General features: G+C 37.9%; 1 protein-coding gene across 5 annotated transcripts in view; it reads right to left on the bottom strand.

Annotated features, from left to right (window-relative positions):
- sphkap (SPHK1 interactor, AKAP domain containing) overlaps positions 1-17,076 on the bottom strand; it is a 123,345-nt gene that overhangs the window by 55,645 nt on the left and 50,624 nt on the right. For all 5 annotated transcript variants that reach the window (XM_063492745.1, XM_063492747.1, XM_063492742.1 and 2 more), the window contains exon 2: positions 1,490-1,589. In XM_063492745.1, the coding sequence (XP_063348815.1) occupies positions 1,490-1,533 (44 nt within the window). In that variant the 5' untranslated portion in view covers positions 1,534-1,589. The remainder of the gene's footprint in view (positions 1-1,489; positions 1,590-17,076) is intronic.

Below are 17,076 nucleotides of genomic sequence, written 5' to 3'. Positions count from 1 at the left end.
AACCCATCTCTAAATGTGAGGTCTAAAAAAATGCCAATGTAAGTGAAGGAGGCTGTCATTATGCTGGAAAAAATAATAATAAAAAAATAAACCTTTCAGAGAGACAGAGAAAAAGTTTTAGGAGTGAACAATCAGGTCAGCAACACCAAAAAGACCTTAAAGACCACAGAAGACGACTTAAATGGATGATGACAGAAAAACAGCTTCCCAACAAGTAACCAAGTTAAGAAGACTTCAGGAGGCAGTTGTGTCATTTTCATAGTCTACAGTTATGAGATGGCTTCATAAATGGAAATACAGAAGATTTACAACATGGTGGGAACCACAGGTTACACTCAAGACTAAGAAGTCCAGGTTAGACTTTGCCAGAAATCATAACTTAGAACCTTCACAACAATTTTTAGACAGATGAAGCCAAGGTTAACTTGTACCAGAGTGATAGGAAGAGAAATGCAGGAAGAAGAAGAAACCACATCATCTGTCAAACATCGTGGAGGCTACATCATGGCATGGGCGTGTATGGCTGCCAGTGGATATGACTGATGACTCAAAGCATACTCTAACAGCAACCTAAGAGTTTTTCAAGGTGAAGAGATGGGATATTCTTCAATAGCTAGGTCTGTCACCTGATCTCAGGCCAATAGATCATGGTTTTCAGTTACTGAAGTTCAACAAACAAGCAGCAAATTAATGTCGTTTTTTTTGGCCACTACAAACGGTGACATATGGGTACCATGGTGGGTACCCTTTGCTGCCTATGTTACTGAAAATTGTCACTTTGATACTGACAATAAATACTAAAACTACTGTTGGATTAGATTGCTACTCATTTATAACTGTATCAACAACAACAATTCTTCATAGCTGCAAACAGCAGGCACATAGCCCCTCCCCTCATTAGCAGCTTAACATGTGAAAAATTGACGGGCCACAAGTTAATGATAGAAGTTTAAGTATTACCAATTACCTGCATTAGCCATCTATTAAGTTAGAGGCTGGAAACGTCATTTTCCTGGGTATCAGTATCAAGGTTATATTATTGTAGAGTATTTACCCCACCTTACAAAGCGCTTTAAGGCAATTGTTGTGATTAAATGCTATATTAATAAAACTGAAATGAACTGTATTGAATTGAAGCCCCTCATGGCAAAGTTTATCAAGGGACAAATCATAGCATTTGGTGACATCCATTTGGTTCTAGATTTCAGGCTGTTATTGTTCGAGAAAGATTTCCACACAAGTATTAAAAGTAGTATATTAAAAATTATGTCTGTTTGTCCAATTACTTTTAAGCCTATGAAAATGTTGGGGCTTTCTAGGATTTGTTTTAATTCCTGAATATTCAAACTCTCGGATTAAAGCTAAGAAGGTGCTGCACAGAGACAAAACTATAAAAATGGATATTGTTCAAATACTTAAAAGACTGAACTGTAACTGGATCGTATGGCTCATGCAGGAAACCAGGAAAAGCAGAAAGAAATGGTCTTACAGCTCAGTGAAGGTCCGAAGCACAGCAACGAAAGCCGACAACATCTTCAGTCTTATTCTTGTTTTTCTTTTCCAAATTTCTTAATTTCCAGGTTCTGCACCTGAAACACACAAAGACACTTGAATAGTTAGACGAGTTTATACAAGCACATATACAACCACGCAATTGGTGTCAGAAGGTATGAACAGATGGCTGCCTTTCTTTGATGCCACGTTTGTCCTGCAGGCCCACATAGCCACTGTTCATGCCCACATGCAATTAAGGAAAGACTAAAAACAAAGCTGCACGAATACATGTGAAATCCAATCACTCAATATCAGCTAAAAAAATAAGCAATTTAATGCCGTAATCCAAGCAAGCAAGACAAAGTAAAACTAAAATATTATAGAGTTACATCATTCTATAATTACAATTAAACATTGGAAAAAATATCAAAACTATACAGCCGACGGATCAAATGTTTTACTTTTAATGTAAAAGTTCTTGTTTCAGGCTAGTTTATTTATGGTGTCTCAACACATATTAAGGTGTTAAGTAATAAAGCATTGTTTTAGCTAATTTTTCACCTTTGTTTTAGCAGTGTTCCAACATTTTAATTAGTTGACGATGTTTAAAATTGAGAGCCTATTTGTGAGAATTGTTAAACAAAATTTGCACATTGTTGTCAAAAGGAAGGTAATGACCTCACAATTTTTAGCATTGCTGATAATGATGAAAGTGATAAAGTAACAGCGACACGTTTCCTGATATTAAAACTGGCTTATCAACTTTTGTTGCAACTACTTTTTTTCCGTGTTCATGTTTAACCCACTGTAATCTATAGACAAGAAGGTACAGTAACTTCTGATTGTGTTATTAATTTGAAATGATAGTCACATAGCACTGTTGTCCTAGTGCTATGATGAGGTCTTGGAGGACTGTAATGAGGTTTTGGCACCAATTAATGAAGTTATTGGGCATTTTAATGAGGTCTGAGTAGAAAAGAAATGAAGTCATTAAGCTCGTGTTGATGTTTACTTTAATCTCACACACACAAACACACATTAATTGCTTATCCTATTACGATAAGGCTACATCCTCTTGATTAATAAAGATATCAAACCAGCTTGGTTCAAAAAGTCAGTGAGTGGGAAAAAAAAAGTTTAGTCAAAAATACTAAGTGAGACAAAAAGACTGTTTGCAGCATTTTGCTGCTTTCTGGAAGTTATTTATTTATTCATTTATTTATTTAATAGAGTTAGCCAACAAAAATGTAACACCTTGGTTTAACCTAATCTAATCTACTGCGCTAAATTAGATGCATAAAAACAGATTTATTTTGGATGCATTCATTGGAGCAGGAAAAAAAGCACAGACAAATTACATTCAGATTATGTTAAAATTACATGCACTCACATGCAACCTTGCAATACTAAAGATAGCTTAAAGTTGCTCTATTCTAAAAGCTTGATTTACACGTTTGTGGCTTTTAATGATTTCTTTGAACTAATTGTTCGATGTATACAACGTGTACGTTTGAGCCTGCATGTATAGTTTTGTAAACTTGTGTGCCCTATTATTGTTTTTTACAGTGATTAAGGTACAATATGGTGTACAATCATTCCACGCTGGAAAAAGAACAGTTCAAAGAAATCATTTAAAGCTCAAAATTCATCCCATGCCTTGATGAGTGTAAATCTCTGAGCAAATTAAAGGTTTTTTTTACTCAAAGTGTGCTTTAATATACAGTATTTTTCGTAGGCTAGGAATCGTGTACTGTATCTAGCTTTGAGGTACAATAGTAATTGACATGATTAAGTCATATCTTAAAGAATGAACAGTAACAAAATCTTGTTTTAAGACCTGCAGTCTTTTAGCCTTGAGCTTAGATGTTCCATATTCCAAGATAAAATTCTTTTCAATTTACCACACAGAAATTTTGGGGGCAGGTACTCCAACAACATGCTGTAAAGTTTTGAACACAAAAAGCAGACACAATTTCCTCTGATCCTTCAAATGACTCAGTACTGAATTCTGTAGTCTAATCATTAGAGAATCACATTCTTTCTTTCTAAAGACTACATATACTTTTATTTTTGTTAGTTAAACTACAGGATGGCTTCATATTACATGGCAGCAAAACCCTTCTGCTGAAACACACCATGCTTATAACAAACATCTCTGGCTCATCAGACAAGACAATCAGTGGCCAGACAGGTGGGCCCTGATTGGCATCTTCAGTCTCTGCAAGCACAGAGAAAAGAAACACATTCGATTGGTACTGTACGGTCTATGCACAGCTAGAGAGGAAATAAATGATCTGCACGCCATGTACTCTTTAATTCCACTTTTTCCATCAACCTCTGTGCATCAATACAAGACAATAACGCTTCTTTAACAGAAGAAAACATGGTGGGGGTTAATCCAGGAGACAGCTTTGATGTCTTATTGATTTGAAAGACTTTGCATTAGGCTACCAGAAATTCTCAGGCTGACATAACTTTTTTGACGGTAGTCTTTCTTCCTCCTTTGATCGAAATGAAGAGGCAAGCTCCAAGCAACGCTATCGTACAGAAAGAGACTTTTTTTTCCTAAGAGGTGTGTAAGGTCCCAAAGGCAGAGAGTGATGGCTAATTCAAAATGCTTCTTCTAAGTGTGGAGATAAACATCAAGTGAAGCAATCTTGCTTTGATGGCTACTCTTTTGATCTCGTCCAGTGTCCACAAGCACTTAAAAGGTTTGGGGAAGGAATATAGAAGAACATAAAAAAGAAAATAAATTGCAAAGGAACATTTTATTACCCCATGTTCTCTCTTTCCCCATCAGTCTGTCTGGAAATGACTCTGGAAAGCCATTGCACGCCGACAACAAAACGGAATAAACAAACAGGTGAACAGAGGTGAATAGAGTCCAAGTCCAAGCAAAAACACTACATGAGCACAGGGAAAGTGCAGTGTTACTGTCTGATCACCTTCCATATCTGCAGAGTTCTAAGGTGGGTTTATATGAAGTTTGTAAAGACACAAATCAACTATGGAATGAGTATGGTTTAAGTTACTAACAACAAATACACTACATGGAGAATAATTTTGACCCACAGCTCTTAATCTTTGAATTCAGATGTTTTTTTATCCAGTTATCTTCCAGTTACCACACATGTATACAAATTAAGCACCTAGCCACCCAGCCTGCCTTTACAAAAATATATGATATAATGCTGTAAATTCAAAAGTGTTTAGCAACTCAGCCACAGAGTTTCCAAAGCTCTGCTTTCTCAATAACTGCAGTACCAAACTTCCTCTGGCATTAACATCAGCACAAAAACTGTACACCAGGAGCTTCGTGGTTTGGGTTCTCATGGCTGCCCAGCTCCTCTATATGTAATGTCTAGGTGGTTCAGACTTTGGTCCATATATAGTTTATTTATCAACATACCTGTCACTAAATATGATTGATAGCTTGCCTAATGACTTGATTACCTAAACAAGTGGAGCCTAACCTTATATTGCAATAATCAATGATCTAGCATTCGGGACCTGTTTTGCCTGGCAGGTCACCTCTTTCTGCTACTGAAGACTTTAAACTTTCTCGCAACAACAACAACTGGTTCTAAATACAAAGTTTACACTCAGATTACTGGACTACTACTACTATTACTATTGTTAACACTGTTACTAAATGCTAATAAATTTCAAAGCATGCTGTATGTGCTCAGTTGATTGTATGTCTACATTTCCATTGCGTGCTAATTGAGAACACCTTTTGAGAATCACACTTTTTTACCATCCTTTTTTCTGGAGGCATCTGGAGCCTGGAATCCCGACAAACAAACAACCATCAGCGACAAAGCTTCTTCAAACCACCGTCTAAAGCAATTTTAACACTGATAATTTCATACTGTAGGAAAACGGCACTTTATGACAACTATGGGGTCAAATTGGCAAATATACACTTTTTACCTTTATTGTTCTTCCAGATAACCTCTGATAACCTGGGGATTTGTTTAAAACCTGGAGGTCTGCCTGATGCATATTTGGTATGGTATGGTGCAGTGCTTCCCAACCACTGTGCCGCAGCACATAGCTGTGGGGTGAGAAAAGATCAGGTGTGCCATGGAAGATTATCTGGTTCCACCTGACTAGTACTCTCAGCAATCAGCGTGAGTAACATCCTCTTCCACTAGAGGGCAGTACAACTACCTGCTCTAATTAAATGGGTTGCCAACTGCCAGTAAAACAGAAGAAGACGAAGAAGAAATTACGTAATAGTCATGCTGTGAGACAACGCAGCAATAAACAATAGCAATAAATACATATTTAAAAAGAAAACGTAGTCAATCTGAACTGGTCCTGGAGAAAATTTCGACCTAGATGAGGGCCTAGCATGAGTAGTGGTCAGAAGAAAGCAAAAAGGGTGTACTGGGGACAAACTGAACCAATTCTGCTACACCTGGTGGAAGGGGAAAAATTATCAATATGCTTTTGTGACATTTTTGTTTGGTGGTGGGCCGTGTGATTTTTCTAATGAAACACTGGTATGAAGAACCTGCCCTTGGTCTCCACTGCATAGACATTACCAACACAAATAGCAGGGCCTGCTTTGGGGATAACATTAGGGGATTTGATATCCAGTTACACAAAGTTGATGCTCAGATTACACTGTTGTTATTATATAAGATTTAAGGCCTAGGTAATGAAAGCTACAAGTTGCATAAAATAGATGGTTAAAATGTTCCAATAGAACAATATACAAAAGATTTAAAAATAGAAATAAAAACAGAAATATTATACAGGTTAAGGATTAATATGATATAATATGCCTGTCTCATAGAAAATGCACATTATTACATAACAAAGCCTCTTTTTAACCCAAGGTAAATGTCATAGGGTGCCTAGGTTAATGAGTCATTTTACTGTCAAAGCTTTTCCCACAGTACAGACACATGTTTTTATAATTTCACGTGTTTTCACACATCACAGCTGTGACACCCTCACTCTGTCTCAGGTGCTATATCGCAGTGGTGCAACAACACATCTAATTCATGCTGAGAAAAACAAAGCAATTGCAAACAGCATAATAGCATTTGCTTGAACATGCCAAGGGAACAATCGCTGGGACTTTCCACGTGTGACATCATCACTAAATGCTAACCGCAAAGTCATAGCGGACTTTGTTATGATCATTTATTACACACTGTGAGGATTATCCTAGTGTGGGGAACAGACATAATATTAAGGATGATGTCAGAGTGATCTTTCAGAGCTGGTCTGGAGAGGAGGAAGGAGGAGACTTGGAGTGAGTGGGACCAGGGGAGCACTGTGACTTTGATGAGCATCTCTTGCTCTGCTTTCTCAATAGGCTCTGGGAAATCAGGATGGCAGCTCAGCGTCACTGAATCCACCACGCAATCCTTCTGGCAGTTTTTGTCCTAGTTGGGCTTCAGTGTGGTGCCAGGTCTGCCGGTAGCACCTGCGAGATAGAGTACCCTGTTTTTTTCCAGCCCTTTGATTAAAGTTCTGGATTAGTGACTCTCCTGTTTGTGACTTGATGGGAGCACTGAGCAGACCCACTCTCTGTTACTTGTAAGGTCCTGAGACCAAGAAACAACACAGATAATGTGGTCAAGGCAGAGATTCAGAGCATCAAAGATCCCTCTATTCAAGTTTCTTTAAGTTGAGTTTGCACCAGATATTATTATAGAATAGTAGAGAGAAGTACGGTGGCCCTGAGAGGCCAAACGAACTGCAACATAAGAAAACACCAGCAATAAGAAAAACGCTGCAAAAGCACATAAAACACAACGGAAATAGGAGAAAAAAACCACAAATAGGAAAAACGACAACAGAAATAGGAAAAAACAGATTTCCAAAAGCACAAGGGAAGTGTTTCTGGGGAGACAATAACCCGACGGACCAGTTGCAGGAACCCAAAACATGGTAGGTGTGTTTTATCATGATTCATATAATACTGGTGACAGATTTTTAGGCTAATAGTTAGGCTAACACACTTACCTCTCATCTTTTCTTTCCTCACAAAACTGATATGTCCTCCACTTCTTTTAAGCATCTCCCAGCGCAATTCTTAGCATATTTTGGTTCCTGTAACTGGTCCGTCGGGTTATTGGAAATCTGTTTTTTCCTATTTCTGTTTTGTTTTTTCCTATTTCCGTTGTGTTTTGTGTGCTTTTTTCTTATTGCTGGTGTTTTCTTAAGTTGCAGTCCGCTTGGCCTCTCAGGTCCACCGTAGAGAAGACTCAAAAGCTGGGAGAAAGACTAAAGACTGCTTTCTAAATATGCATATGCTTCAGTGTAACTAATATTCAAATGCTATGCCCTGCGCTTGCTCCCCTGGAAGAAAGACAATGCATATTATGACAGTCTCACCTGCACTTCCTCTCCATCATCACTGCAGACTTGGTCCAAACAGGAAAGGCTGACACAGCGGTAATTTAAACTTTTGAAAGAACCTCAAAGCAAATTTCAATTCAAACTGCCTGAGCATAAACTAACATATCATTCAAAAGCAACTATTGAGGCAAGCCACTATAAACTTGTAATTTTGCTTAGACAGAAACAGTCGTGACTTTCATTTCATGCTTTGATTTACAGATTATTAAAACTGAGGCAAAATCAGGCTACAGTAGTTTGAACATTTCAAAAGATTGGAACAGAAAATCATGTGTGCCGTCTGGCTCAAATTTTTAAAAATCCATATTAAAATGGCTGAATTCAATTCCACTGAGCAAACTCAGATTCTGGAGAAGCCCTTTGATCACACCAAAAAAAAAAGGAAAAAAAAAGAAATTGAGTAAACGTTTAACAAATGATGCTGAGCAAGGCAACCAGCGCAGACAGAAAGGCAAAAAACCTGAAGAAAATAAAAAAAACAGGTCACAGGCAAAGATCTTACACAAGGAATCACAGGTGAGTCAAAAAACAGCTCGAGTACAAAGCTTGCAAAGGTAATTTGGCAGCTGAGTCATTGTTGTGATTGGCAGAAAAACAGGAATTACTAAACAACAGGAAATGACCCAGCTGGAGTTTAGTACAAAATATGAATTTAACTGTGCAGAAATCACACGCACTACAACTTTTCCAAAGTGCTTATTTGGCTGAAGCTTTTAAATCAGTGACCTTTCATGTTTCTCATACTTGAATTTTGTGCCAGCCATTCTTTCCTTAACTACTCGTTGAGCAGCTTCCTGTGGATCGCAGGCTAAAATCAGGCCTCTCGCTTCACAGGTTGTCAGTAAGTGAAAAAGGAGCTCCGGCATGAAGGCATGGGGGTGGAGAAGTGGTGACACGCAAATGAGTCATGAGGTGGAATAACCTACATGCCGTATAGCCTGCCGGTGTATGTGTCCGCATGTTGTCATGGTCTGCTGTACAAATGTGTGAGCGACAGAAAGAATTTGTTGTGAAATCCTCAGTCTCCCATCAATGCTTTGTCGAAGACTCACTATTGGCCTCAGAGCTGCAGAGCGACTGAAAAATAGCACACTGCTATAAGTGACAAAATTGAAAATAAACCAATAAAGTATACACTAAATGAAGGATATAGATAAGTAGCGAGCCTGCCAGACAGAATGATAAATGGACCTATCATGGCCAAGAAAAGAAAAAACAAGAAATGTGACAACTGAGGTCAAGGAATGGTGAGTTTAGAGCTCCGGTACACTTTCTGCCTTCAACAGCACCCGATGGAAAAGCAAAAAGGAAAGTAGAAGGATGGAAGACGCTTGAGGGAAGGATAGGTAGAGGGCACGGACAGATGCACTGACATTTTCAACCCATTACCATGGTCCACAGAGTGTGTGCTTGCTTTGCCCACAGACACTGCTGCTTCTGGCTGGCATGTGCATTGGTGTGGAATATAGACTAGTTGTAAATGGCCAGATATTTACAGAGTTACTTGAGGTAACAAGACCCAGAAAAAGTTTCAGAGAAACAGAAGAATTCCCTGAAGCTACTTTTGGTTCCCACAAATGGCACCATTTCATAGATGATGCAGTTTATGCTTCATTACATTAAAAACAAGTTGATGTATATAGAGCACTCTGCAAAAGTCTTGGGCCACCATTCATGTCTTTATATTTTGCGCCAAGGAGCCAGACTTTCAGACTTTGCAGTAAATAAATGCACAATAGAGAACTATCAGTAATGGATAGGCCTCCCCAGAGTCTGGACCTCAACATTACTGAAGCAGTGTGGGATCATCATGACAGAGAACAGACCAAAAGGCAGCCAACATCCAAAGAGGAGCTTTGAATGTCCTTCAAGAAGCCTGGAGAACTATTCCTGAAGACTACTTAAAGAAATTCAGCAGTTCAATTCAATTTTATTTATTTAGTGTCCAATCACAACTTTCGCCTTGAGGGTCTTTATATTGTAAAGCAGAAGAAGGCTTGCCTTGGAGAGTTCAGGATGTGTTGAAGAGTAAAGATGGTCACACCAAATCTTGACTTTCATGCTCGTAAGACTTGTACAAGCTCTGGTTACTTTGTATACTATATTTCCATGTACGTTTGCACATGTTTCAATGCATTGCTAGACACATTACACACTTTACAAGCTAGATATAAAGAAATAGCAGCTCAAGACTTTTACACAGACTGCACATATCCAAAACAGGCTTCGGGATAGAAGATTAGTTCTCAAACTGTGGGGCAGGGCCCACTGGTGGGGTGAGGAACCACTTCAGTGAATGCAACCAGAGGAAAAAATATCAAGTGAAACTAGCTGAACCTAAACACATAAATCTGTTGTCTTCGTATTAGTGTAGGGTCTTTAACTTACAATATAAAACTCTTTAAGGCAACTTTTGTGATTTGACACTACATAAATAAAACTGAATTGAATTGATTTGGATTGAATTACTGGTGACATCAGGCTGATGTTTGTTCAATTCACTTTGGACACTTATTATTTTTATTGTTAGTGAATGATGAAAAAAATGTAGGGTGCAGGGCATAACGGTTTTCCCAGATTCACCGGGACACAGTAAATATCACACTTCTGGTGTAGAAATCTTCTTGCAGTAAGTTTTAACCTTTTAAATATGCCACAAAGTACAAATCGCGTAAACACATTTTACTTATTCTTTCGTCTGGGGATTCCTATTTCAAATCCCAGAACTAGTAGAAGATGCATACAGAATTGTGATGAATAAATAACCCTTTACTCTCTTTAAAGAACAGACCCAGATCTACTGGTGAGTTGGCAGACTGAACTGCTAACACTCTCGCCCTTTGTGATTTGTCAGTCTCTGTCTCTGGAAGAATGCCTACATATCTACGCATGACAATGACAGGTTTGCTGTATGTGAGACACTTTGTGTTTTAACAGCTTTAACATGTGGCTGGCATATGAAGGGTGCACTCCTCTGTAGCGAGCTGAGAAATAATTCTTTTTAATACTGACTGACTGACTCACTGGTTGAGATAAGGAGAAGCTGAGTTTTAGGAGGAAATACAAGCACAGTCTTTTTTTTTTTTTTATCACACTCTTCAATGCCATGCCACCTCTCATTTTTCTAACCCTGCTGTATGCATACTGCATATTTGATAACCTAGTGTGTGTTTGATTCCATGTGCTGAGCCTTCCAGTCAGGCAGTGAATGTACTGTGTGGAATAAAAAGGTTTCTGTATTGGGCCATTGATTTTGTGTCTCCCTTGAAGGTTTTCTGTGTATGTTTTCAGTTTTTCTCAGTGAGGAAATACACACAAAATATTAGTTTTCCTCCGTGACATGCAGATGTGTTCTGTGTTCTTTTATTTCTAAAAGCAGAAGTCAACATGCTGGCATTTTTATATGGATGTATGCACAACTGCATTGTATGAGTGAGCAGGCAGAAGAACTGAATCAAAACTTGGAGAAAAAACAGACTACACATATTGCCAGGATTATATTTCACTGAGGATACCCGAGACACCAGAGGGACATATCATTTATTATCATACACTCCAGTCTTCTCTGAGGAAACATACAAATTAGGTACTTTGTGATGTAATGGCTAAACAAACTGTTGAGAAAAAAAAATCAATACTCAAATGGAAAGTAGCAGCACAGTGGCCTGGTGGCCACCACTGTTACCTCACAGCAAGAAGGTTTTAGTTTGAATCAAATCCAAAAAGATGCGCTTAGCGGGGTTAGGTTAAATGATTATTCTAAATTACTTGTGAGTGTGAGTGCGACTGGTTGTCTGTATCTCTGCGTTAGCCCTGCGATAGACTGGCGACCTGTCCAGGGTGTACCCTGCTCCTCGCCCTATGATAAGGATAAGAGGATGGATACTCAAATATTAATCAATACTAATTTACCATCAAGATACTAATTTGCAACAGTATCAATATAAAAAAACAATACTATCTTGGCCTCCTGTAGCTGACGCACAACTTCACACAGCACCACTGGACAGTCCGGCACACAGCTCCAACCTCACTAACAGCTAAAGCAGTTAACATTCATAACACTGAACAACACTTTAGGTATTTTTAGAGGTCATTAAAGCTCGAGTTTCAAAATAATTTCATTATTAAACAATTATCATGAATGTTAAACTGGCCAGCTAACATATTAACGTTAGCTGTTTAACTTTTAGCAATTACGTGAAATCCATCTGCTGTCATTAACATAGCAGCTAGTGGACTGTAGTTAGAGAAAAGATTCATATATATAGTGAGCCATGGCAGAGCAGGTTATGGACATGCACAACTGGGTGGGCTGCTGGCTGTGCGGAGCAGCGGGGGAACTGTAGCTAAACAGAGAGTCCAGAGTGTGGAGCGCTAATACGAGCAAAAGAGTGAAATCTGGAGCAGAGCAGTGAATCAGATGGGTTCAGTTGAAATTAACTTTTTCAACAAATGACTTCCTCATCATTACTGTTGCAGGATGGAGTCAAAATATTCTCTGCAGTATCAAATATGGTATTGATTATCAAGTATTTTCCTGGGTATTTGTATTGTGACAACCCTGCTAGGATGTTTGCATAGAACTACACCAAAGAAAATTCAAGGAATTTGGATTTTGTAACTGCAACTGGAATGACTGTAAAAATATTATGTTAATCAATCAATGTGCTAAAAAATTTATGTTACGTTTATTATGGGGAAAATTGCAGTTGCAATCTTTCAGCACAGAATTCAGTAACCAAACTAGTATACATGCAAGTGAACTTTCCTGTATGATTCATCCATCCATCTATCTTCTTAAACACTTCAGGGTAGTGAGAGTCTGGAACTTTTCCCAGGTGATATTAGGTGAAAGTACCTGAACAGGAGGAGGAAAACCACACAGGCACAGAGAAAGGCCATAACTGACCAGGGAGGTTGAGCCCAAATACTCTTCCTGCACCTAATGTTGTAAATGCAGTAATTAACAGATAAGGACAAAATTATATAACAGTTATAACCAGTGAAAATTTCTGGATTTAAAAGGCAAGAACACAGTCTAAAGACATAATTCAACTATTAATTTATCATTGTTTTCTTTTGGAAGGGGTTAGTAGATGAAGGAGCTTGAATGATAGTGAGATAAAAAGCAGGCAAGTTTGCAAAGGGCTGGGAAGCGTAGGGTCATGCCTGGGCTTGAGAAGAATATTCTCAAGGTCACTGTCTTTATAGATATCAAAAATATTCATAGTATTTGCTCTGTACGTGTTTCGATAACTCAAGGATCTAATAATGAAAATGGTCTTTTAGTAAAAATTGAAGGAACACATTCTAAAACTGCACATGTGAGGTCCAAATAGCTAGATGGATATGGTGCAAGTTTTCCCTTTGGTTTAGTCTGTTCATATAACAAAGCTAGCTCTGGCAAAACACACGTGTCTGAGGGCATGAGGTGGGGTATACCATGGTCCAGTTGCTGGCCCATCAGAGAGCTTTTGATCGCTAGATCTAGAAAAAAGTATTTCATCAACAAAAGTACCGGTAGCTCAAATGCTAAATTACTGATAGAGTGGACACGCTTTTAATGGTCCCTTTGTACTTGCTCAGAGTGTAAAATGTCTTCAAAAGAGGATCAACCAGCATAACAGTACAGTCAGTGCTACTTTTGCATTTTTACCTCTAAGCACAGCGAAGTCTCGTCTCATATGGGGATGGCAATAGATGGTATCAAGAGGAAGCTAATGAAAATCTAGGAGGGAGTGAATTCATTGCAGTCATTCATTGGTGACACGTTCAGTATTACAGTGGAAAATGATGGGCAATTACAGTGTGCATCCTGGTGCTGTGTAGTGCAAATTTGAAAAAATGGTGGAGGAGCTGAGAGAGAGGGACAAAGGCTCAGATGAAGCCAGTGTGATGACAGGGAAACATTTTGGTTTGATGACAGCGAATGCTTTATTAATTTAGGTGCACAGCATTGCTGACCGAGCTGCACTGACAGCTGTACATACAGCTAATGTTGTAATTCACACAAATGCATAAAAACGCAATGTGAACACTGACTATTCATTTTAGAAGCATTCTTTGATAAAGATAAATCACCTCTGTGAGCTAACACCAACCCTAACCGATAAAGACAAGCCCAATCCACTGGCTGTCCCTGCACAGCGCAAAGCATAAAAAGCAATTGACCTGTTCCAGTAATGGAGTTTGGTAATGACAAAGTGAAACGAAATACCAAAGATTTCGATTTAAAAGCAAAATAGCTTATGAAGCATACTTTGAGTGACCAATTTGAATGTATTTTTATTAAAAGAGGACACCATGTGGGCATCTGTGCAAGCATCTATCCCAGGTCTTGCAGTTAAAAGATATAATATTGAATATGTAGAATTCCCAATGAAACATGCTTAAATAAAAGTTTTCATTCAGAGTTCATATTCTACTTTTAAAATGAGTTATTTTAAAATAATGACAAATAATTCAAAAATCTTCTCATTTATGCTAGTGTTGCTTATACTTCCTATGATGTCAATTATTGCTACAGACACTACAGCTTGAAATATGCTGCACAAAACCCACAAGTCTGTGACATAATCAATCCTTATGCCTGCAAAAATATCATAAACATGCGATATATAGAATGTATAAAGTAATCTTTACAATTAATTTTGGATCACTCAAGTTATGCTATGTTGCAGAAACGACACAGTTATTTCGACAACTTCACACATAACATATTCACATCAAGAAAAATAATTATATTTGAGTGATCTTCATACATATATGCTCTAAATAATTTATGTCATAAAAAGATAGTCTCAGTAATTACAGACTTTACATTCGATATCAAACTCAGCTTCTCCTTATCTCATCATTCCATAACTGGTTTTTATCTCATTTTGAAAAACGATTAAACATGTCACAATTAAAAAAACAGTATTAGAGAAAATGCAAATGTTTTACATCATTATTTGCATTCATATATCAAATAAAAAAATCTATTTATATTTGATGATTATAACCAAAACCTGTGTGAACTTCATCACTAGACCCAACGTTATATCATCAACACAAACTCATGTAAAATTATACTATTAACCAAAAATAATATTATGTTACAAAGGCAGTTTTTCCATTTGATTGTGACTGACTTGAAAGCAAATATAAATAATTACAAGTTCCAAATGTTTCATGAAAGGCTATATTAGTGTCTAATGTAGTGGTTTTGCTGGTTTTGCTGCTCAGTTTTCTCAATCATTAGCAGTGATTCAGTAGTCAAACTGATATGGCTTTTTGGGATCCTGTTCATGGTTGGAACATGCTGCAAAATGAAAAGTGGAAATACCTGCCCAGGTGTAAATGTTGTTCTTAATAACAGATAGCCAAGAAGACAAAATCCTAGGAGAACCCTATTCTCTGTATTCATTATTGTATATCGTAACCATTCATGATCATTTATATTAACAGTTATTTATTTTACATTATCAGTAAAATAAAAAAGTAAGAAAAAGCATCAAACAGAAGCAGGCCTACATTCACACTGGAATGCTCAGGTTAAAGGACTGCTGTGCACTCGGAAGTGTTTTGACAGCATTCACAAACTCACGTACACGTCATTGTAGTTACGCTGTCAAATTCAGATAAGAGATTTGAAAAGCTGGCTTTGGCAGTGTAAACAGCTGCACTGATCAAATAATAACAATCAAACAAAAGCACCAAGACAGACAATAAATTTGGAGAGGCTGCGTGGCATTCAAATGTATGGCAGTGCTCTATGTCTGCTCTGGTTTTATTAGGCACTAGAAGCATTTTGCATGTAGAGCCTGTGGCTGCAGCCACATTTTTGTATGGGCTTCAGTTCGTCATGTCTTTTACTGCAGCGTCTCTCTCCAGCTTTCATATAGATAATCCTTTGAAAACAGCTTATCAGTGTTTGCAGGGAAAAATTTTTTTTTTTTCTTTTATTCCCTTTACATCAAAAGATAGGGGGGGAAAGAAAACCTTTTTTTAAAAAAAACAAACAAACAAAAAACTTCTGAATTGTGCTGGAATATAGAGCCAAACACATCTACTCCAGCTGGTACTGTCTCTAAAGGAAGAACAGTACTTAAAATTGCATGAATACTGTGGTGCTGATGCATCATCGGTGAAGGCTGGTGGTCTTTTAGCTTGTGTCTGACAGCTAGGTTTCAGGGGCAATTGTTAACTGAATGCAATGACAAATCACTTTTTCAGTTCTCTGACTCACACGAGCCCAGTGTTTGTCTATTTTTCTGTGTTCCTCCACTTCTTCTTAATCTCCTCTCCCACTTGTGTTTCACTCCTTAGCCCACTCTCTCAGTGGGGAGGAGGGACAGACGCTACTTTGCAAATGCTCCTGCTGGCGTGGTGTTAGTTTTAGTGTCAATTTTCACTGGTAACTGCAAGTTGACTATCAAATGGCCATTATTCAAGATGTAGCTAAATCTCAGCACACCTCTGGTTCACAGTGGGATGTCTGGAGAACTTGACAGGTTGCAATTAAACAGTTGGTCTGGAGAGAAGGCTGATGCATCAGGATTTTTTTTTATAAATTTTCTCTTGAAAGGAGGCTTGCCCTTTTTTCCTTTCATGCAAAAAATGAAAGAAGTGTAACACAATATGGCTCAATCAGAGACTGAAACTTTTTCCAGGGAGAGAAATTTACCAAGTGCCAGGGGAACGATAAAAAAGAGAAGTTCTTGAAAACGGGAAGCCAGTTAACTCTCACCCCAACTTCTCCAACATGACATGAGCCAGATGTATGTCAGGCATGCTTGTGAGATACAGATGTCACAGAAATGCTAGGAAGATAAAATATACACTCTTTTGTTTGCGGTGTACATTATATTGTACAAATAAAGTCTAAAAAAGGCCCTGCAGTCTCACTGTTGCAGCACTACTTCTGATGGTACACTATGGGTAAAAAGTGTGATATGGATTATTGCGTTCTGAAGCAAGTACATGCATATACCCATGTCCTTATGATGCATGTGTCCTTGTGCACATTTTTGAGAAGACCTGGAAAGGTAAAGGTAATTTAAATTCAATAGTACATATATATATGATTTATAGGTCTTCTAGGACATACTAATGACTGTACTGAAATGCAGTGTATAATGTAATGTACTTTTCTACAGTCATTGGGACATACTCATGAGTAAATCATAGAAAGAGGTCTGTATTGCATATATAAAA

This window comes from Pelmatolapia mariae, linkage group LG14 (assembly GCF_036321145.2).
Source record: "Pelmatolapia mariae isolate MD_Pm_ZW linkage group LG14, Pm_UMD_F_2, whole genome shotgun sequence".
Classification (NCBI taxonomy): Eukaryota; Metazoa; Chordata; class Actinopteri; order Cichliformes; family Cichlidae; genus Pelmatolapia; species Pelmatolapia mariae.
Note: the sequence above shows the minus strand (reverse complement) of the source record. Positions and strands in the feature narration are given on the sequence as shown.